The sequence below is a fragment of the Elaeis guineensis genome, chromosome 2 (genome assembly GCF_000442705.2).
Source record: "Elaeis guineensis isolate ETL-2024a chromosome 2, EG11, whole genome shotgun sequence".
NCBI classification, from domain to species: domain Eukaryota; kingdom Viridiplantae; phylum Streptophyta; class Magnoliopsida; order Arecales; family Arecaceae; genus Elaeis; species Elaeis guineensis.
Genome location: NC_025994.2, coordinates 88670431 through 88692945, shown reverse-complemented (window position 1 = coordinate 88692945; position 22515 = coordinate 88670431). Strand labels below are relative to the sequence as shown.

General features: G+C 36.4%; 1 protein-coding gene across 3 annotated transcripts; it reads right to left on the bottom strand.

Annotated features, from left to right (window-relative positions):
• LOC105054596 (DEAD-box ATP-dependent RNA helicase 37) lies at positions 1 to 15760 on the bottom strand. 3 transcript variants are annotated; one of them, XM_073252087.1, is made up of 8 exons: positions 15589 to 15760; positions 14505 to 15370; positions 14301 to 14384; positions 6148 to 6201; positions 5959 to 6048; positions 3945 to 4112; positions 3650 to 3763; positions 1 to 1131 (listed from the first exon to the last, which is right to left on the bottom strand). In XM_073252087.1, the coding sequence occupies exons 2-8, from the start codon at positions 15258 to 15260 to the stop codon at positions 616 to 618; spliced, it is 1782 nt and encodes a 593-aa protein (XP_073108188.1). In that variant the 5' UTR covers positions 15261 to 15370; positions 15589 to 15760; the 3' UTR covers positions 1 to 615. The 3 variants fall into 3 exon arrangements, with proteins under 3 accessions (XP_073108188.1, XP_073108186.1, XP_073108187.1); XM_073252085.1 differs by having other exon boundaries at positions 5959 to 6201; XM_073252086.1 differs by lacking the exon at positions 14301 to 14384 and having other exon boundaries at positions 5959 to 6201.
• Positions 15761 to 22515: the final 6755 nt, after the last annotated feature.

Below are 22515 nucleotides of genomic sequence, written 5' to 3'. Positions count from 1 at the left end.
TGAAAGACAAAACAAAATATATTTCAGTATGTTCGAATAACAATATCAGATTACCGTAAAGCACGCTACTCTGTTTCCATTAAGATTTGACATCCTATCCCCTTTTCTCCCTTCCCGTCATATTTATTTCAGTAAATCTCTCAGAAATTTACAACAAGAACACGAAATAAAAACATGGAAAGCAAAAGCCTAGCTCTTGTCTACTCCCCCACCATTAATTCAGGTCTAAAAGAACATGCTATGAGATGAAACAAAGAGCCCCAAAAAAAAAGCCCCTCCCACCCTAAACACATTCTACAACCCCCCACCAAAATTACACCCAACCCATGACGAAAAAGACAAGTAAAAAAAAGAGAAAAAAATAAACAGATCCCATCAACACCTAGAAGTTAGCCACCACCATCAATTCACCATCACATATTAACCATCCAGAATGCCAGATAACACATCCAATGATGGGGAACCAATAAGAAGAGAGACTACTGAACGAACAGAAGACCAAAAAAGGGACAATTACCCACTGTTTAACCCTGCGAGTGTGCAACCCTATCAAAATTATATTCTAGAAAACAAGGGGCAATAGAACTTTAGTTGTTTGAGACAATGGGGATAATGTTAGTCCCAAGCACTAGTCACCCCCGGACCACCATAGCCACCCCCGTACCCCGGAGATGCAGTTCCATATCCCCCACCACCATACCCACCACCTCCACCATAGTAGTCACCACCTCCACCCCTACTGAAGGTGGAATCCCGTCGGAAGTCCCGACCGCCAAAGCGAGCACCTCCACCACCAGATCGACGGTTCCTACCACCACCACCACCATAGGAAGAACGAGCAGCATAGCGGGAGAGCCATGCAGGAACCTCCTGGTTAGATTCCTGCATAAGCTCAGCCAGCGGTCTTGCGAGGTTTAAGTTGCCATCATTGAAGAAGGCAGTGGCCAGACCAGTCTTTCCAGCTCTCCCTGTCCTTCCAATACGGTGCACATAGTCATCAATGTCATTTGGAAGGTCAAAATTGACAACATGTGCCACATGGGGGATGTCAAGCCCACGTGCTGCAACATCTGTTGCCACTAAGATTGGAGTTGCACCGCTCTTAAAGGATCTCAATGCATATTCTCTTTCCTGTAAGAAAACATAAATGACGTGCCAATAGAGCACCAGCAGCAACATCCAATTCAAAACCCGTAATCAAGAAACAAAACAAATTACTTTCACAAGAGCAGCAGAACTTTTAAACTTATTTTTGAAGAGGAGAGGAATAATAAGACAAGCTCAGGGATCAAGTAAATCCCATAAAACTACAATTAACTCATCAATAAGATAGTAACAATCATCTGGTTGTTGAATACTGCAACTTTGATGTCAATGACTGGGCAATCACTAGTTGATGCTTCAAGGGGGCGTTGGTAGTCAGTCAATGGCTAATTAATATTATGTCAGAAATTAAATTAAGCAGATAATTTCCACTTAAAACTTTCTAGCAAGAGATTTCCAAAAAGAGGAAAACAAAAAACAGTAATTGAGGCAGTAAAAAGCTCATTATTTTGTATTAAGAGCACGGTGTCAACTCAAACTAGTACTGGAAAAGCAACATTTTCTAAAAACCTCTTTATGAATACATAAGCTTAAAAATGACAGGCTCCAACAAGCTTAAAGAGTAGTTCAGTCAAAAAAGCAAACACAGAAAAACAAAATAAACATCAAGGATTTCCTGGCGAAGAGCAAACTGTTAGTCCTCTGTCCTCATCATCCAACATTTTAAAAAAAGTATTGGCTCATCATAAAAAGTATAACAAATCCAATGATTCTAATGCCATCAATGACGAAATATGCTTTTTACTAAGACATTTATCCTCTTTTATCCACTATGCAATGCTAACACAATCAATTTTAACACTATTAGCAAAATAACAAGAAAAACAATCTGATTTGCAACCAAACCCTTGGCATAGAAGACCAATGAACACTTGTTCCAATGACTAGTCTTGGGGTATAGCCTTGCAAAGGAGCCAGGCATCTGACGAATTTTTCAGTTTAGAGCTCAGTCATAGACGCAACCAGTCAAATGTAAGAAGTGGACTGCCATACGTGAAGCCACTATACATGAAGTGGACTTCAATGTCTCAGAAACCAAAAGGCAGAAGTCCAAACCTTTCTTCGAGTGCTTGTAATCACAGCTTCTTAACCCTGTCATATCTTATACTTATAAATTCTCCCATAAATGACAAAATAGAGACTACATCTCTTCAGCCCAAGATAAGCTACATCCACCTATTTAACTACAAATATACTTAGTAACGTGGGAAATTCAGAAATCCTGCATGCTTAACTGTCAGCTTCCCGACAAGCAAAGTCCACAACCATTTCTCATGAATAGCATTACCTAGTTACTAGAGAAAAACGAAAAGCTTTACCTTCTTGCATTATACAATATCTTTTACATAAAAGATAATTGAAAATAGTAATTACAGACTCCAATGAGATTCACTAAACTACTCCAAATTTGGTCCACAACAAAACCATATGTTCCTCAGGAATGTGATAAAAACTCCTCAATGTTTTCATTCTTTAGTATCAATGCCAAAAAAAATCAGTAACTCTTATACTGATCATTTCATAAGGACATACTGGACAACCTCCTCTTTCCTACTATATGTCGCAAGCCATCTTATGAGGGTATTTTATGAAAAAAGTTAAAGCTTTATTGCTTTTTATTTTGATGGGTTGACTGATGCAAGGTAATTTTATTTTTTTGGTCAGAAAGTAATTTGATTTTGAAAGTTGGAAGCAAAAAAGAGGCATTATACTGCAGGCCATTTCAGAGTCTTCCCTGCACCTTTTTCCTCTCTCTCCATAAACTTCTTCCTTTCCTCTTCTTCTATCCGGAAATGATTTTGTAGTAATACTTGCAGGGGCATATATAATCTTTCCACTGCTTTGCTCTTTTCAGTGCATAATAATCATCCACTTCCAAGATGTCCAATGTGAGTTTACACCCTAATTTTGCTATGGTCTATCATTTTGTGCACAAAAATATTGGCATTTTGCGCCCAGAAATTACTTGACAGCAATCTAGTGTTTATTTAAACCCATCTACATGCCTCAGAAAGCACTCAAAAGCCTACAACTATAGATTTTCATACTTGAATTTAAACTCTTACTTGCAGAGACATCAGAACAGCACTCAGATTTTGCATAAAATTTATTCGATCCTCTTGCTTTTTTCGGGTGGAAATCCTCTTCAACAAAAATCCAGAACCCTCAATAAGCAGTCCTAAATTCTACTGCTGCATCAGCTTTGCAATCTCTAAGAAAAAAATACAAATAGATTCACGGTAATAATCAAAAATCAATAAGTTATCTAACAACCATCTTTGTCTAGGGAATTTCTCATCTACTCAATAAAGATAATGATTAATCAAGAAAATAAAAAAATAAAAAAGTATGTTCATTGTAATGTTGAACACAATACTTTACACCATCCAGAATGAAGCACAAATACAGGTATCATGGGCATAATAGGCAACTTCCTTAACAATAGATATACAACAAATAAGATTGGTGAAAAAAAGGGGAAACAAATAAGACAATTTTCAAATATCATCAGAACAATAATTCGACAAATCACCCATTTGCCTACCTGCTGTGTTCTATCCCCGTGAATAGTGGTTGCAGGGAATCCATTCATACACAACCAGTGTTCCAGTGAATCAGCTCCTTTCTTCGTCTCCACAAAGACCAAAGTCAAAGCTTGCTGCAGGGATCAAAGTAATGGTATCATCAACCACAGAAATTACCCAATCAAAATAATATTACCATATAAATGAGTCAGCAAGAAAATGTTGCAAAAATCCAATAAAATGAAACCCAATGGAGCCACCCTCGGGTGTGAAGAAAAAAAGCACAAGAAAGTTCAGTTTTGAAGTGGATATGACCTTTCCATGAACACCATTAGCTTTTTGGGCATGAAGAAGGTCCATAAGGTGGCTTCTTTTGTCTGATTCAAGAACAAATTCAACTCTCTGTATAATCAAATCAGTACTGGAACCAACCCTTCCAACAGCAAGAAAGATGTAGTTGGAAAGGAAGTCAGAAGCCAATGTCTGCATAAAAAAATTGCAATTTTGTTAGTGCCAGGATAGGTATTAGAAAAAATTCAATGGCATACCTAGAACAACATGCAAGGAAAATGAAAAGATAGATTCGCCAGACACATATGGTAACCAAATTACATATAACCAAGCAAACCAATCGCCCTGAAACATGTATAGAGCATATCTATCGGCCTAAATATTTTTTTTCAAACCGTTGTAACCACATAAGCTATATCCAACAATGCAATGCCATAACCTCTTTATTCCAATGGGATTTGGCACAGGTGTCAGGTAAGAGAACAGGTGTTGGGGACTTCAATCCTTGTTATCCTCCAATCTTAGAATACAAGGACTCAGCCAACAAAAAAAAGGCTCCAAAAATTAGGTGCAGGTGCATAGAAATGCGGTACATAACCAGATTCTGTAAGGCCTTGCGCTATTTCATTTGACTTTTCATCATTATAGTCTACTTAATATGCACCTCTGCTTTGTCTTATACAAATTTACACATGCCAATTCCTGATTTTTGAATACACCTATGTCTTGTTTCTAAGACAGGCCATGGACTGGATATTAAATGGCCATCAAAATAAGAGACTGGATAAATTATTTTTATTGAACAAGTCCTGCTCATAAGATAGGGTGCAAGTTAAAGAAAAGAATTTAATTTGCTTATCAAACTCAAATAATTCCTGATCGGATCAGAACCTTCCATCAAATGCTCTTCCCCTTATGCCATGTGCATCTCCCATGCCAACAGCCTGATCTGGACCAACTGTAACTTAATCCTTCTCCTTTCCCAATATTGCACCTACCTTGGCCTCAATTACCACCACCCCCCTCCCAAAGCATGCTTTATCCGCTGTTGGTGTGCTCCACCTGATCCGGTCCATGAACCAGCCTCATGCCATGAAGGTGCCCCACTTTCCATCAGTGCTCTCTACGCCTTCCGTCCCCTCTCAAAAAAAGTGGATAGATTCCATAGCTATCCATGGTTCAGATTCACTGAAGATGTGTCCAAACATGATGATCCTGCCAGACACAATCCCATACCCATACCCATGTCTTGTCATGTCGAACCCATGTTTGGAGATGTGATGCAGACTTCAGGTATTTCCTTTTTTCCCATCAAGCATCAAAATATCAAAAGCCTAGAGAAACAATACTTAAATATTTCTATATTATAAACAGTTTTTCCCCGTTGAACTTAAATCCTTAACATTTCTAACGAAATAAACATCAGAAATATTAGCTTGAAATAATTTTGCCTACATGTCTACATTTTCTAGTAGTCCCATTTCTTATTCAACTTTTTGACATTCGTCCGCCACTTCTCACTCTTGACCCAAGAAAGATTGAACAACGTAATTTAATGCATACCAGTGACTATGAGGTGTTAGCAACAAAAATATCAATAGAAAAACAAATTAAAAAAATAAATAAAAAGTACATATCAATCATTGTGATTGGATTGCATCAATTTATAATGCCATTTCTAGATCAAGCATTTATAGCACCAAAGTTATAACAGATTCATTCATAACTAACATATGTCTCATCGCACGGTTCATGATAGCAAGCACCAATTCATATGCACCAATTACAGATATACAGCTCTGTTATAAAGGCTTTAGGATGACTCATACACAGATTCCTCAAAACTGTCATGCTTACCATCTGAAATCTGGAGCATAACATAATCAAGAGATACATAGGCACTTCATATGTTATGTTATATCCAAAATTAAACAAGGACCAACCAGCACAAAAATGTTGACACCACAAATTGTAAACAATTTACAAAGATTCTAGTACATACATAATATAAGAATCCTCAACACGTAATGAAACAAACCTGTATCTCTTTGGGAAATGTGGCACTGAACAGCATGGTCTGTCTTACACCTCGTGGGGACATGTCCATTTGTTCAACAATCTTCCGAATCTGTGGCTCAAAACCCATGTCAAGCATTCTATCAGCCTCATCTAAGGCCAAATATCTGATCATCTGTAATGAAACTCTAGCCCTCTCCAACAAATCTACCAAACGACCAGGAGTGGCCACAAGAATATCGACACCCCTCTCCAGATCCCGCAACTGCCAAAATGCATGAACTGTAATCAGTAACAATGCATAATAATATTTAAAAAAGAAACAGTACACTATGTATCGGGATTTCAAGGACACTTTTCTTTATTTAATCAGGCCTAATTGAACGTTAAAAAAAAAAAAACAATATTGGTTATGCAGATTCTGTTTTGGCAGAAAGGTTATGCATCTGTACCACCATGATCCATGACCAGTCTTGGACAAGACACCAAAGACATAAGAAATTAAGACATTTCAAACAGTAAATGAAGATTCCCACAGGACTTTATCTTCAAACATGCTAATTGATCAAATATATATATATTTTTTAAAAAAGTATTTAAGATGTAGAGCCCAATAAAATAAACATCATAATGCACTAATAATTTCATGAACAGAATTCACCTAAATAAAAAGGGAACAAAACTGTAGGATTAAATAGAGATCTTTCAAAGATTTCCTTAGCAAGTAATTGGGTAGAAAGCCTGTCACAGGAAGAAAGCACAAGAGAAGTATGATGGAAGCATACTAAATGCTCGATCCCAAGTTTAACTGTTTTAACAAATAACTGCTGCTTAATCAGAAGGGTGCTAAACCGCATCAACAGCATAGCAAATGTATTTGAGGAAATACGAAGTGTAAAGCATCAACAAGTTGGAACCCAAACCTTCAAGCACAAGCCACAAAAACCCAAATGAAATCTATACTTGGACCAATTCCGCTAATCTCTTTTATTTAGCAGAAAACCAAATAGCTTCAATGACAGCAACTGACTGCCACAACTCATAAAACCACTTGTCTTAAAAATGCTCTGCTCATCTACTTTCAGTGCCAACCTTGCTAGGATCATAAATTTATATTTTGACAAAAAACCTACTGACAGATTATCAATTGAATACATCCACAAAATAAGAGCATTTCAAGAAGCTCCGTTTAGCTCTCAAGCATATTTTTGCATTTGGCTTTCAGTTAGTACTTGTAAATTTCCATGATTGCTTGTTCCCTTAAATTGTCAAAGTTCTTAGTTATACCTTTAGTTGTCTTCCCCTTCTTCTACATCTGAAACTTGTTTTGCATTGTATGCTCTCAGGGAGTACGATTCAAGCTCAGTGCATGCTCCTTATGCAGTACCTAGTATTTCCTCCTAATCTCTGCATTTCTGCCACCTCTCGCTATACTTCAACAAGAAAGAATATCACATCCAGGGTCAGGGTACTACCTAGTCATACTAGTCATATTTGTCAAGCAGACAATCAAAACCAGAAACCAGACCATAACATTGACCTAAGATTGAACATGTAAGTAGAAAATTGAAACCACATCTCTAAGCTAAATTACTTGCTGGACCATAATAATTAAATATTCCATGTTCAGCATTTAAGCACGACCTGTTGTAAAATTTGATACTAAACTAAAATTGTCCACCTTACTGAACAAGAACCATTTAACTTCCAACATTCTCATTCCATTAAAGCATTAAACTCTTTCCAACCACCAGCCATCCATCCTCCTCCACTCTGGCGTACAGCACATCAATTCCTTCCAGACATGAACTTAGTTTAAGTCTGTGCAATAATAACCCCATCATGAAGCTAGCTAATTTCTTGCTAGTTGAGTTCAGATCTGTGATATACATCCATTTGGCCAACTCTAGCAGCCATTGGCCTGAAATTTTGCCAATCTTACTGTATCCCTAAATCTATGAGATCTGAGGCAAGATAATTATACATAAATAAACAACTGAGAATTATCTGTCAAAACAAAGAGGAATTTCCTAGATCTTTCAGTATCAACAGGGTTGGGTTCATTTTGTTTGGAACAAATTAGCTAACATGCTTTTGTTATCACCTAGTAACATACTGCAAGCTAAGCTTACGTTACATATACCAACTAAGAAGAAAAAATGATACATGAACAACCTGTCCTAAATAATGTGCCCAAGATACAGCTACGCTTTGCAACTTGAAAGACAGCATAACCTTTCAAATGAGTGCAGAGAGAAATGAGCAACTCTCTATAACAAATTCTACAATAATGGGACATACTAATCTAGAAAACATGACGAACAGATCAGCTTCTAAAAGATCCATAGGTGTGATTTTGCACATGCCTGAGTAATATTATCACATGCTGACTTGCAACGCATTCAAGTGTATGGCACTGCATCAGATGTGCAACTCTCTATGTGCATATTTTTTTTGGCATTGATAATCAAAGGTATAGTTGCAATTACAAAAGGCTATAGTAAAAAAAATATAGTAATGTACAACAGTACATTTACACGGGCAGTAAATTTGAAAAAGCAGTAGTCCCTATGCATGTATTTCCCACCAAAGCATAGCACTACAACAATAAATAAGTTTGCTTGGGAATCTACAGAACAATGCAAAATACGTTTTTTTTTTGGGGTTTAACTTGCATGCATCATGTATATGTAATTATGTATGCCAGAACATAATTTACACATTCATAGATCTATAAACAAATCTGATCAACAACCAAATGGTTTCATAAGCGAAACAGGTTTCCCATAAATCACTATCACTATATCAGGAAAAAATAACCAACTGATCTGTTAAAGTAAATTTTGCACATATCAAATGCCAATTTGGACATCCTCCAAAGAACTTTTAGGCATAAAACTAAACTTCAAATTATCTTTTACAATTTATCAATTCTTAGTCATTGCAAATGATGACTTCTGTTATTTTTAAGTAATCTTTCTTTGACTGGCTATTTCCAAAAGTGGGATATCCACACCTCGCCTTGGGTAGCTGAGTTTTTTTGGCACAAGGTTATAGTGGAAGGAAACGTCCACATATCAATACTCCAACCTACACTCAACCTAGACCACCATGAAGGCATTTTCCAACTTAAAGCTACCTTCAGCTTAGTATGTCATGATTAAAATTTAAAATTCATCCTAATAATATGCATTTCTTCCATTTACCTTCAAAAGATCTTCAATCCAGTGATGGAAAGAAGATAGAAAAGGAATAGCAAAAAAAGCAGTGAGCTGAACTATCAATGTTCTTTTGCCTTTAAAGCCTTCAACAAATTTCTGAACTAGTGACAGATCCATCCAAAAACCAATTCCACAGAATTATAATATGCATTCACATTCTTGGCAATCTCTAACCCATTTTATTACTCATATATGTAAGAAAATAAAACATACATCCAAGGTTTTAAATCATGTGGGGAGAGCTTTCTCAGTTTCTCTAGGGAACAAAACACCTTGACGTCCTGCCTTATCAGTAGGGATGTCACATTCAAGCATCCCTATAGCTACCCTCCATCTTTTCTTCCTTCTTTCCTTCCTTTCATTTTTTTCTATTCTTCCTTCCATTCTTTCTTTTCTTTTTCTTCTTCTTTCTTTCCATCTTCTTTCTTTCCTTTCTTTTTCTTCTCCCAGTCTTTCCTTTTCTTCCTCTTTCCTTCCTTTATTCCTTCCTTTCTTGTTCTTCTCCCTTCCTTTCCTCCATCCTTCCTTTTCCTTTCTTCCCCTTTTTCTTTCCTTTTTCTTCTTCTTTCCTTCTCTCTCCTCTTCTTCTTCTTTCCTTCCTTTCTTCCTTTCCTTTTTTTCTTTCCTTCCTGTCTTGTTCTTTTCTTCTTTTCTTTCTCTCCTTTTCTTCTCCTATCCTTCCTTTATTTCCTCTTTCTTCGTCCTTCCCCATGTGGATGGTTCCCGTCCTAGTCATATTTTCTCACAGAGTCACAGGAAAGGAACCAGATGTACAGGACAAGATGGACATCCCCATTTGCCCAAGATTTGAAACACGGCGTACAACAAAAATGCTTGCAACATGGTTATCATATATAGATTAAATGATTTGATTCATAACAATCAAATTTCCAAGGATTATTGCAACAACTGGATATATTTCCTTTACAAACTGACCATGTCACTTGGGACATGATCATAGACAAATGTTTCATTAATTTATGATGTAAATCATCTATACGGCACATCTAATGGACGGTTGGAGATTCCATCAGTTGATGAAATATTTTAAATCCAGATTTTACCATCAAAATTATTTGGTTATGTAAACTGATAAAAGATAAATACATGACCATTTTTTACAGAGTTGTTTCTCTTGTTTTTTTAGCTCTCTAGCACCAATAAAACTAAGGATATACACAAGATGAAAGTATACTCATTGAGGCTTACCTGCTAGCCATCAAATATACCCAAGATTCACATATATAATAGAGAACTTGGCAAAACTAAATTCCATTCACTTTCAAATTGCTAACATGAAACTCAAGAAACACTTTCAAATTCCATTCACCAAATCCTAATTTTTGAGTTTGAAGAAATCAGCAGCTGCGGTTTACAAGCGGACAAGGAACCATATAGTGCATATGAGGTAGGAGCAGCATATGCAGGTTCATAAGCAGTTACTATTTTTAAGCATTTAGAAATAATATAATATATTAAGTATAATAAAAAATAATGACAATGATAGGAACTTCATGGATCAATATAATAATGTTAATAACAATAATAACTAATCCAATAGCAAGAATTTTCACATAACATCTTAGCACTATTAATACTGTATCGGGCCCACTTGAAACCATATCACACCCAACCATCAACTTAAACCTGCTTCACCTACATAGGCCCACATAAAAGTAGGCTATATATGTAGCTCTAGTTTGCCAAGTGGGCTTACATATAAAGCCTCACAATACTAAGGAAGCCACATACATGCACAATGCTAAGTGGACTTCCTTTTTGGTCCTTATGTGGTATGACCGCATACAGTAATGTATATAGGAGATGCGGTGCAATCAGGAGACTGCATATGCATATGCAGGCACTATGCAACAATATGCATAACATTTTTTAAGTCATTGGAAGAAATCAATTCATATAAAATAGTACTTGAACCATCACCCAAGAGATTTGGTTGAAAGAGCATGTAACAAGCATTAGCACTAACATCAACCTCTCATTATCATATATACCAAACAACTAGTAGTAGTATAGTTTAAAGCTTATGATACCATGCTTACAATGCTAACAAAAAGTTATTAAAAAAATGTGAAGCCATGACACCACCTTGTCTTTTGGAACTTTGGCAATAACAAGAACTACCTGCATAAAGTACGAACCTAAGTGACATCAAATCCATGTTACCCCTAGCTTATATCATACTTCAAATTCAAGCACCCAGACTTCATGTAAAATAGGCTCACTCAGACTTCCTATAAAATAGCCTCATACTGTATCAAACTTCCTTTTTTTAAGCATTAGCACTAACATCAAGCTCTCATTATCAAATCCCTGTAATGCATACATTCATTTAATATATAGGAATCTCAATCTAAATCTCATGCGGCTAGTCCCAATTGCTACTCAGAACTTATATATAATCCATCATTTATTGTAGTGTCAAATTCAAGCATCTCTCGACTATGCTTCAAAGGAATTTAATATGATACCACTTCTACACATTCAGCTCATGATCCACCATTCAGCTCTCTCTCATCTTTCATATCTCATTATTAGCATTCCTTTGTCGATGTAATAACTACACTATATCAATGTCAACCAAAAAAGACTCAAAGGCTCCAGTCCAACCCCATAAAATTCTCATATCCTATGGGTTGTTTCCCTCTTCAACTCTCATTACTCAGCTCTCTATAAAAAAAATCTCTTTATCACTCCTCACTCTACAAAAAGTCCCATTAAATCCACCAATTCTATGCCAAGGTCATGCCATCTAAGAAGCTTCATGGCATCCAGTAATAGTGATGGTATGGGTGAAAGTAGCCTCACTGAAGGGAATCAAAGAATCCAATATAATTTTGCACTAGGAATGAAGGTTAGGAGTTCTACTAAAATAATGGCAAGTTCTGAATAAGTGTAACACATGTTCTTCATAAATATAGACCACTTTTGCCATAGCACAAAGACTATCACACACGCTAGACACAAATATATGCAGAAGTTGCATGCATCTAAGATGAAATATAAAAGTCACTTATACATCAATGGATGCATGATTGCTGTAGAAAGTAACCATTTAGGCTGTTACTAAGGCACCTAAGCCAGGACAAGTATCTAGGTAGTGGCTGCCTCCTCTTTAGGAAGGCAAAGTAACAACCTCAAATTTTTTAGAAAACAAACTAACATATGTTTGCATTAGTCACCGGTCTAAAGACTAGACAGCAGCTCACATGTCACTAAATGTCAAATCTTTACAAGGTTGCACCACTCACTGGTCTTAGATGGACTCATATCACTAAATATTAACAATGAACATAAATTGAGCTGTATAAACAGTAAGAATCTGTCACACTAACCCACAAATTAAGCTACTTATTAGCTATTCACCACTTGCAACGAGTACTACGTACGTACGTATGTTGCATACACACACACCCCCCACAAGCATGCATCACACACACGCACCACACATGCACCACATGCATGCATCACACACATGCACCACACATGCATCACGCACGCACCACAAGCGTACACGCACTCTCACACATGCACACACACCACAACACACCCACACACACAGCTATATTAACGAAATAACAAATGACAGTTATAACTTGCAAATCAACCACCCAAGATGCAGACCATAAATGATATCATACAAGCAAAAGGACATGTCCTTGCTCACTAATTTGTCTAACACACACACCCATCACACACAGATATATTATCTAAATAACAAATGACAGTTATAACTTGCAAATCAACCACCCAAGAAGCAGACCATACATGATATTATGCAAGCTATTATACAAGCAAAAAGGACATACCCTTGCTCACTAATTTGTCTAACATAGGAGGAGAAGTGTCTCTTCTTCCTCAACCCCTTCAATCATCTTTATCCTAGTCAAGATATAATTATCCTTTTAAATTTTTGACGTAATTATATTTGATCCCTCTTCCCTTTGTTATTTCTTTTCACTTTGCATTTTTCCATTTTCCACATTCTCCCTCCCTTTTCTTCAACCCTTTCTTCTCCTCCTTCCTTCCCTAATTTGATCCAAAAGAAAAAAGAATCTGTGTTGCCATCCAGTCCATTATAGAAGCCGAGGGTTTCATGCTGTCTGGGCCACTTGGCCCCATTAATAGTCTTCCGCATGATGAAAGCATGCATGTTTTATAACGATAAGGAATTCCATAAAAATGAGGTTCCAAAAGTAAAATCCACTTTCTTGGATAGAAAATGCCACTAATTCTAGTTACTAATAATTAGTCACTGATAGCTCTTAGCTTTATTGTTAATTTATAATTTGCATATAATAATGCAATGTTTCATATCAAAGTCTGAACTCTGTAAATTTTAAGCCAAACATGAAAACTCATCCTAAAAAACATAAATGAGACTCCAACAAAAGGTCTGGTGATCATGATCCAGCTCATAATAACACAACTTCATGATATCTTGCAATTACATATTTTAACATCGCGTAAAATCACAAGATATTTATAAGCAGCCTTGGTAGCATGCATGTCCAATTTTAAATGATTTTATAGCAGAGGGTGCATTTTTGATCCCATAATGGTTCAGCTTCAAACAAATACCCATGATACATACATGAAGACGACAGAAAATGCTAACTGCAACTCTGCAAGCCACAGACAGTAGTAGAAACTAGACGAGAACTTAAATTATCTCTATCGTCATATATGCACATGCAGGTGCAGAGGTGCATGCACGTGTGCATGTATCTATTGACCATGGCCTGTGTCTATGGTTTACCCCATGGAGAGGGATTTAGTACAGTGCAGATGGGCAAAAAGCAAGCTTGTGACAACCATCCATCATAAGTCAAACTCCACACAGAATCAGCGCATATCAGAACAATATGCTGTAAACGAAATTTTCTACAGGCTCAACAACAAAATAAAAACCTAAAAAGGTTTCAAATGCCAGAACAAAATCAAGGTTTGTATGAACAGTACCGTACTATCCAAGGTTTGTGGCATCTGTACACTGTGTGTCAGTATAGGATGCTATCCTACATTGTGTCAGTTCCTGGTACTACCATTCTGGCAAAAAAAAAATTGTACGATATCCGTACCGGCATTTGAAACTTCGGCAAAAATCAAATAAAAAGTGAAAAACCTGTTGATTGATTGGTGCTCCTCCATAAGCAACAACGACCCTAACTCCAGTCTGGTAGGCAAACTTTCTAGCCTCCTCATTTATCTACAACACAAAGCTCAACAAATATAAACAACAAAACAAATGGAAATAGAAAAATGAATCATCAAGACCAGCAGATGAAAAAGGGAATCTGAAATGGAACATCTAAATACAAAAACATACTTGGACAGAGAGCTCCCTTGTGGGTGACAAAATCAGTGCAAGCGGGTAAACCATCCTTGCACCCCGTGGCCTCTGCGCAGGTGGCCCCCTCATGATCCCACTAATTATTGGGAAGCAGAAAGCTGCTGTCTTTCCTGACCCTGTCTGAGCACAGGCCATCAGGTCCCGCCCCCCAATGGAGATTGGGATTGCATGGCGCTGGACTGGTGTCGGCTTCACGTACTTGCACCTCCTTATGTTCTCATTCAGTGCATTCCCTAGATCAATCTCAGCAAATGTGTTCACGGGTGGTGGTACATTCTCACCACTCGTTTCAACAGGGATGTCCTCGTATGCATCAAAATTGATGCCAGTATTCTCCTGATCATCAAATGCAGCCTCGGTTGTTTCGTCATCATTAGCGAAGGGATTCACCTCCCGCTCCCTTCGATCCCATCCACCAGTTCTCGAATTCCAACCACCCCCTCCGCGGCTTCCACCAAACCCAGGGCGGCCCAAATCACGAACGGGTCCTCCACCCCAGCGGTTCCCACCGGCAGACCCACCATACCCGGACGGCCGCGACGCAGCAGAGGGGGCATCGACAGGAGCTGGGGCCGGGGGCTCGGACGACGACGGGCGGCTGCGGAGATGAGGCGGGACGTAGGTACTGCGAGCGTGACGAGGAGCAGCAGCGGTGGCGTTGCTAGCAGAAGAACCGGTGGCGGCCGCCGAGCTCTCGGCGTTCGCGACCGAATCAGCCCATGAGGTTCGCATAATTCAAGGAAAATCAATCTAAACCCTAACTCCACAACCTCGATCCAGCAAAATCACAACAGATCTAAGAAATGTGAGCAACGGACCATCAACCCTAAACTTTCCCCTTTCTGCCAAAAAATAAAAAATCAAAATCAAAACTTTTCCTCCGATGGGGTGTCAAAACGCTAGAAAATCACAAAAAGAAACGCAACAAATCCACAAAACCCAAAGACGAAAAACCAGATGAAAGAGAAAAGCTTGATCTAAATCAAAGCACAGGTTGGCAAAGAAAAGGAGACGAAAAAACGCAAAAAAAAAAAAAAAGGGTCAAAGATGAGAAAAAGACCTGAACAGGTAGGGCAGAAACCCCTGAAACGATGAGTAGGAGCGACGGGAAGAAACCCTAGAAGCAGAGAGAGAGAGCGAGAGAGGTGGAGACCGAATCCGGCGAGGACAAGACTTAAGAAAATATCTTTTGAGTTGGAGGTTCGCCTTTTTCTACTCCAACGCGAATTCCTCTTTTATTTTCCATCTTTATATTTATTATGGGAACCCTAAAAAAATAGAATTAGGAGAGAGCAGGAGGGGTAATTCGGGAGAGCTCGGGCTGACGTCATCGATCGAACCAGCGATCGGCCCGGATTATAGGGTCGACGAAGGGACATCGATCCGCTTAGTACAGCCGTTGGATCTGTGTGGAATGTACATCTCCGCTGTCCGGTTGGTGTACCTTCGATTAAGTTTAGAAGGGCACATGGCACATTGGCACTAAAATACTGTCACGTGCACTCCTATAGATTGGACTTTTGCTTTTAGGCCCCCATAGAAATTGGATATTATCGGGCCCTATATCATTCAAACTTTTAAATTATAATAGATAGATTTCTTTTTTTTTTTGGTAAAATAATAGATTACATTTCATTGACCACCTGCATTTGTGATGCTCTTGAAAAGACGCAGCATTTCTATCAAAAACAAAAAAAGAAAGGAAGAAAGAAAAAAAAAAAATGCAGCATAACGTGTACCAAAAAAAAGAAAAAAAAAGCAGCAGCATGATATGTACCAAAAAAAAAAAAAACGCGGCATAATGGATGGCTGTACCTATTAGAGTATATTTACTGTACAGCCATTTAGGAAAATTAATATTTCTATTATTCATATAATTCGGTAAATAGACTCTATTTTTAGCAGTATATTGTATTATTTTTCTATTAAACCAAAGGAAAATTTAAACCACCATGATTATCAAAGCTTTTTTATTTTTTTTTAAACTCAAAGTACCTTTATGTTTATGCAAGTATCCTTATAAAAATGAGATATTCAAACATCGTTCTCTTGATCATTGCACTGGGGGCTCTGTTGAAGTAACAGATCTTTGTACAAAAAAAAAAAAAAATTAATATTAGCTATCTACTAGTCATCATTCCAACGCAACGGCAACATAAACATAATTTCTTTTATATGTTTTTCTGGTTCACTTTGTTACATGTTTAATTAAACATCATTTTTTTAACTCAGAGTTTTTGCGTATCTAAATCATATTTTTCTTCTTATATAAACATGAAATAATCAAACTATTTATTGTTTCCATTACGATATCGAAAGTTCTCAGAAAATTCAATTGGAGGCTTGATCAGATAACTAACAGATGGTGATTATATATACACATGACGTCAAATATCAATTCTGGAAGAGTTCATTAATAGCGACGGCGGCAGATGATTGAAGCATTGGGACTTGGCTGCCAAGGACATTAGAATTTTGAAAGGCGAGAACTGTTGGAGAAGCAAAGGCGGAGACGCCTTGGAAATTTGGTTGCGCCGTGGGGGAAGGGATTGGAATCAACTATATGAAAAAACATTCGTTACAATAATAATATTATATCAAATTTATAATAAATTAATAATAATTTTTATATTTTATCGATTATTATATATTTTATTAATTTTTATAAATTATATTTTATATTATTTTGTATATTCCATTCATTTCTGATTCACGATTGGTTTGCTACAATGATAATGTAATATCATGGTTGCAGTGAATATTTTGTCCGAGTAAATGCAAATCAAGTATATGCAAATGTACTCTTGATTTTTCGGATTGCTGGAGTCAATAGCTGGTAAGACACAGTATTTTGTCCAAGTATATGTAAATCAAGTATATGCAAATATATTTTTGACCTTTCGAATTGCTGGAGTCAACAGCTCGAAAGACATGTAGAGTAATAAAAGGATGGTTATATAATTGGCTTGATATATTCATTAGTATAATTTTTATATATATATATAGATAAAAAGGGTTGAAAAAGAGCGATCTAATATTTAATCGAAGTTCCAATATTCATCGTGATTCGAACTCAATCACTTGAATGAAAGTCAAGATCCATTCTGTCAAGTCACTCTCTTGATGGTTATCAGCATAGTTCTTTAAAATAGTAAAGCTATACATTTTTTGTTGTTTGTATGAATTTAGATATATCTTTTATGATAATTCAATACAGTAACTGTTAGGATACATCTAATATAATATATAAAAAAAGATCAAATTAGTGATCTATTGACAAGTAACATTCTAAATATTTGACAGATGACATTTTAAATATTTAATATAATTTATTATTATTTAATAAAAAAATTAGATTGATGATCTTTTGGCAAATGGCATCCTGAGTTTTTGAAAAGTTACATTCCGAATGTTTATCACTATTTATTATAATTTAATAAAAAATTTATATTAATTATTTAAAAAATTATTTATTAATTATTTTTAATATTATATCAATTAATTAATTTTAATTATTATTTTGTTTAATTTTAATAAAATATATAAAATTTTTTCGTATATTTTTACTCTGTACATCATTCGGATTTTAATATCTAGTTGCAATAGTAATGCTGTCTGAATTTAAATCTTGGGTACGTAAGAATTTACACCGCCGTAATTACAGTACCGTTGGAACTCCCTCCACTTCCTTCAAAACAACAATAGTTATAATTAGTCTCAAGAGTCCCCTCGGCTCGCACGATGGTCGGTAAGTAATGCACCATTTATACACCCAGATGAAATCTCTTCTAATCCAGCCATCCAGGCAACAAAAGGCAACGCAAGTTCCCGTAATTACAGTACCGTTGGAACTCCCTCCACTTCTTTGAAAACAACAATAGTTATAAGTAGGCTCAAGAGTCCCCTCGGCTCGCACGATGGTCGGTAAGTAATACACCATTTATACACCCAGATGAAATCTCTTCTAATCCAGCCATCCAGGCAACAAAAGGCAACGCAAGTTCTATAAAAATATATATCTAGTATAAGGATAAAATTTAGCTACGTAGGAGCAAATTATTAACTCACAGTGGGACAGATCTTGATTCAAGTGATGGCTAAAAAACGAGATAAGATGCAAATGGTGACACGTGAAAACGAAGTAGAGCGAGCGAAGTCTAATAACGGATTCCAACTGAGGTTGCAGTTCATGAGTTTACAACGAAGTGGGATCTCCATATACGATGGATTAATTCCAACTGCTGCGGGCACCAGGTGAGATCGTCCGAGAAGGACATGCTTGGTGACCATGGTTAATTGCCGGTTGAGTGTGAGATTTTCTTCCAACACCGGGGATGTAATGGGGAGGAGCCTGCTGGACTTGCTCTGGGAGGACATGGAGATGAACATTGCCACGGATGCCGAAACAACATTACATGGTGGAACTCGATCTGCACCATCTGTGTCATCGGAGTCGAGCATGCCAGTCGATCTAGCTCGCATGGCTGCACTTCTTGTCCTTACCAAATCCTTTCGTTGCCGGCATCAGTCGCTGGCGGTTGGGTTGTGGCAACGGTTCATGTACAAGAGTATGGGGGTGTTTTGTTTTGGTTGCACCACACGAACAACGACTAAGTGGCTTAATTATATCCCACAGCGTGACAGGTTGGACCAACAATATGGTGGCTCTTGATAGTGGACAGAGATTGTATCTTCTGTGCAAATATATATATATATATATATATATATATATATATATATATATATATATATATATATATATATATATATATATAATTTTGGATTGCACAGTGATTACTTGAGATCGAGATCCATGCAGATGAATGGCTCAAAAAATTCGAAATACTTTTGAGAGTTGTGCAGAGAACCATCCAACAGTTCACAATCAGCCTTTCGCGTTCAAAGATAAAATCACCGACAGCACCATATCCAGCATGGATAGCACCATATCCGGCATGGATTGCATCCTTCGTGCGCAAGAAAGACGCCCCTTTTTTTTTCCTTTCAAAAAAAGACACCAACATCATGTCCAAGAGGACAACGTTTGAGCAAAGTCGACATCGAAGCATCCTGTCGTCTTCTCAGGGACTTGGGTCGCTATAGCTAGTCCTTCGCTACTCGCTTGGGGGCCCTAACTAGTTGTGTATGGTTCCAGATCGGCAAGTGAAGGGAGTACCACGGCCCTTCGAGTCACAAGGCAATTTGACTCGAGCCTCGCAAGAGTTGCCATGCCAGGTAAGTCACTTGGCATGCTTCCCCCAAGTGAGGTGATGCCTCAACATCCAGATCGATGTACGGCTACAAATTGGTCAAGCCGACCCATGAACCCAAGCCAGTCTCAACTCCATTAAACCTGGTGCTATCTGTATTTGAAGCAGGTTTAAAAATTGGAGCTGCTCTAAATTCTTGGTCGAGTTGGGATCTTGTATTTTTCAGTTCCATTCGATTTGACCGGGTTCGTATGTATATCATTCAGGTCTCATTTGAGTCGATAAAATAATAGATCTGATCTAAATCATACAATCCAGTCTGATCTAAAAATCTGAACTATATACATCCCGTCTTGTTTGCTCTAAAATTATTTTCCGATTCATTGAATAAACTCTCATGTATATTAATTACTCTTGATTTGTTATCTCCCATCTCTTGGATTCTTATTTTATTTAATATTACATAAAATATAAAAATTTATTTTATATTTTTTTAATTTGTTTGATTTGTATGAAAAAAAAATTATTTTTACAACTTTACCCGATTTAATTCATCCAACCTATCGCATCTAATTCTACCCACCTCACCTTCCATTGAGATGAATATGAGGTGGTGCAGATAACGGCCTATTTAATCCATTGTCATCTCCACGATACATAAACTCAAACATTTCAAACTAAGTCCATACCATACATGGTCCCCGCCTAACTCGAAAGCCCCACCACATCTAAAATTCTTTCCATATATCCTATCCAATTTGATTTGAACAGCTAATCGGATGGATCTAAGTACAAAATTATGATCCAAATATAAAATCTAGATATGAAAAGCATATAGCCTATGCAGCGTTTTTTCTATCTAATCCATAGCGAATTCCTGATCCATTCTGATTACTTTTCAACTCAAGAGGGACATGTGGCATTCAGCCTTTGAGAGAGGTCCTCCCTGGCCATAACAGTCACTCGGGCTCATCTTGCCTAAGTATAGAGCAAGAAGGAAAAGAAACATTCAAGTACAAACAAGAAGGGGAAAAAAGAGGCTCATCTCATAGAAAAAAATAAAGAAAATGGAAGAAGTCTTCTATGGAAGTCCAAGGTAAAAAAAAAAAAAAAAGTTCAATCTAATTAAAAAAATAATAATACCAATTTTTAATACTTAATTCACAAAAAATCTAGAGATGAGTTGAAATCTTCCAGTTATAAATGTGAAATTCTAAATCATTCTGAAAGAGATTATTGATTCAAAGATTAAAAAAAAAAAGATGAAAATAAATTTTCTAAAAAGAATAATAGTTAACAATTATTTTATTTTTGCATGTAATTGCAACAAGAATCATAAGATATTTGATATTGGAACAGTGGATATAGCTTCTGTTGAAAAAGATGGTACATAAGAGCTTGCAAATCTTCTTGAGAGAAAAGATGTTATCAAACTAAAATCAATCTATAAAACAAAGTCAAGAATCATAATTCTTGCTTGATCATAAAAGGACATACTCAGCAACTATGCATAGATTTTACTGAGATATTTGCATCAGTGGTTCATATGGAAATAGTCAAGAATGTTCTTACATTGTCAGCTTAGATATAATTATCAATCTACCAACTTGATATAAAATCATCATTTTTAAATGAAAAATTTGAAGAAAAAGTCTATGTTGAACAACCAAAAGGCTATATTATAAAAGAAAAATGGAATAAAATTTATCAACTTCGAAAGGCACTATATAGCTTTAAACAAGTTCCTCGTACATCTTGTGCATAGAACCACAAGATTGATAAATATTTTCATCAAAATGATTTTGAGAGACGTCCAAGTGAGTCATCACTATATGTCAAAAGAAAAAAGGTATGCAAAATTTCTTGATTCTTTGTTTATATATTGATAATCTTAATTACACTGGCACTAATATCATCATGATAGAAGAATTTAAAAAGATAATGATGAAGTATGAAATGATTGATCTTAGTCTTAGTCTTGAAGTATTTTCTTGGCATTCAAGTCAAACAATCAAAAGGAAAAATATGTATATCATAAGAAAAATATATTGAAGACTTATTGAAAATGTTTCATATATCTAATTGCAATCCTGTAGACCTCTTATGTCCAAGAGCAAAAAATTTCAGCTATGTGATGGTGCTCAAAAGGTTGATGCTACAATTTATAGAATCTAATTAGCTCACTTATTTATCTATCAAATAGAAAAACAGATGTTGCATTTTCTTTTAGTCACTTATCCAGGTTAATGAGTCAACCAAGTATGTTTCATTACGAAGCAACTAAGAGAATTCTTCGCTACTTACAAGGTATTAAAAGACTGAGCTTAATGTATCAAAAGGAAGGTTTTAACAAACTTATTAGATATTCAGATAATGATTAAGGAGACTTTCTTGATGATTACAAAAGCACTTCAGATTATGTATTTTGTATGAAAATAAAAGTCATTTCTTGATAAGTAAAGAAGCAAAATATAGTGGCACTTTCATCTGTAGAGGCTAAGTACATTTCAATAACTAAAGCAGCAAGTGATGTGAAGCAGTTTGGCTCAAAAAAATTCTTGTTGATTTGCAGCATAATGAATAAGATCCTAAAATTATTTGATATGATAATATATTTGTCATTTTTATAACCAAGAATCTAAGATTTTATAATAGGACAGAATGCATCGACATGCATTATCATTTTATTCAAGATTTGATCGAGAAATGAGATATATAATTAGAGTTTGTCAATACCAACGAGCAGCTGACCAATATCTTCATTAAAGTAGTTACAA

Coding starts and splice junctions, on each gene's coding strand:
- LOC105054596 (XM_073252085.1), bottom strand. CDS start 15,260: ATGCGAACCTCATGGGCTGATTCGGTCGCGAACGCCGAGAGCTCGGCG. Junction 14,385..14,504: donor CAAGGGAGCTCTCTGTCCAA/GTATGTTTTTGT, acceptor TTTGTGTTGTAG/ATAAATGAGGAGGCTAGAAA. Junction 1,132..3,649: donor ACGGGGATAGAACACAGCAG/GTAGGCAAATGG, acceptor GTTTTCTTACAG/GAAAGAGAATATGCATTGAG.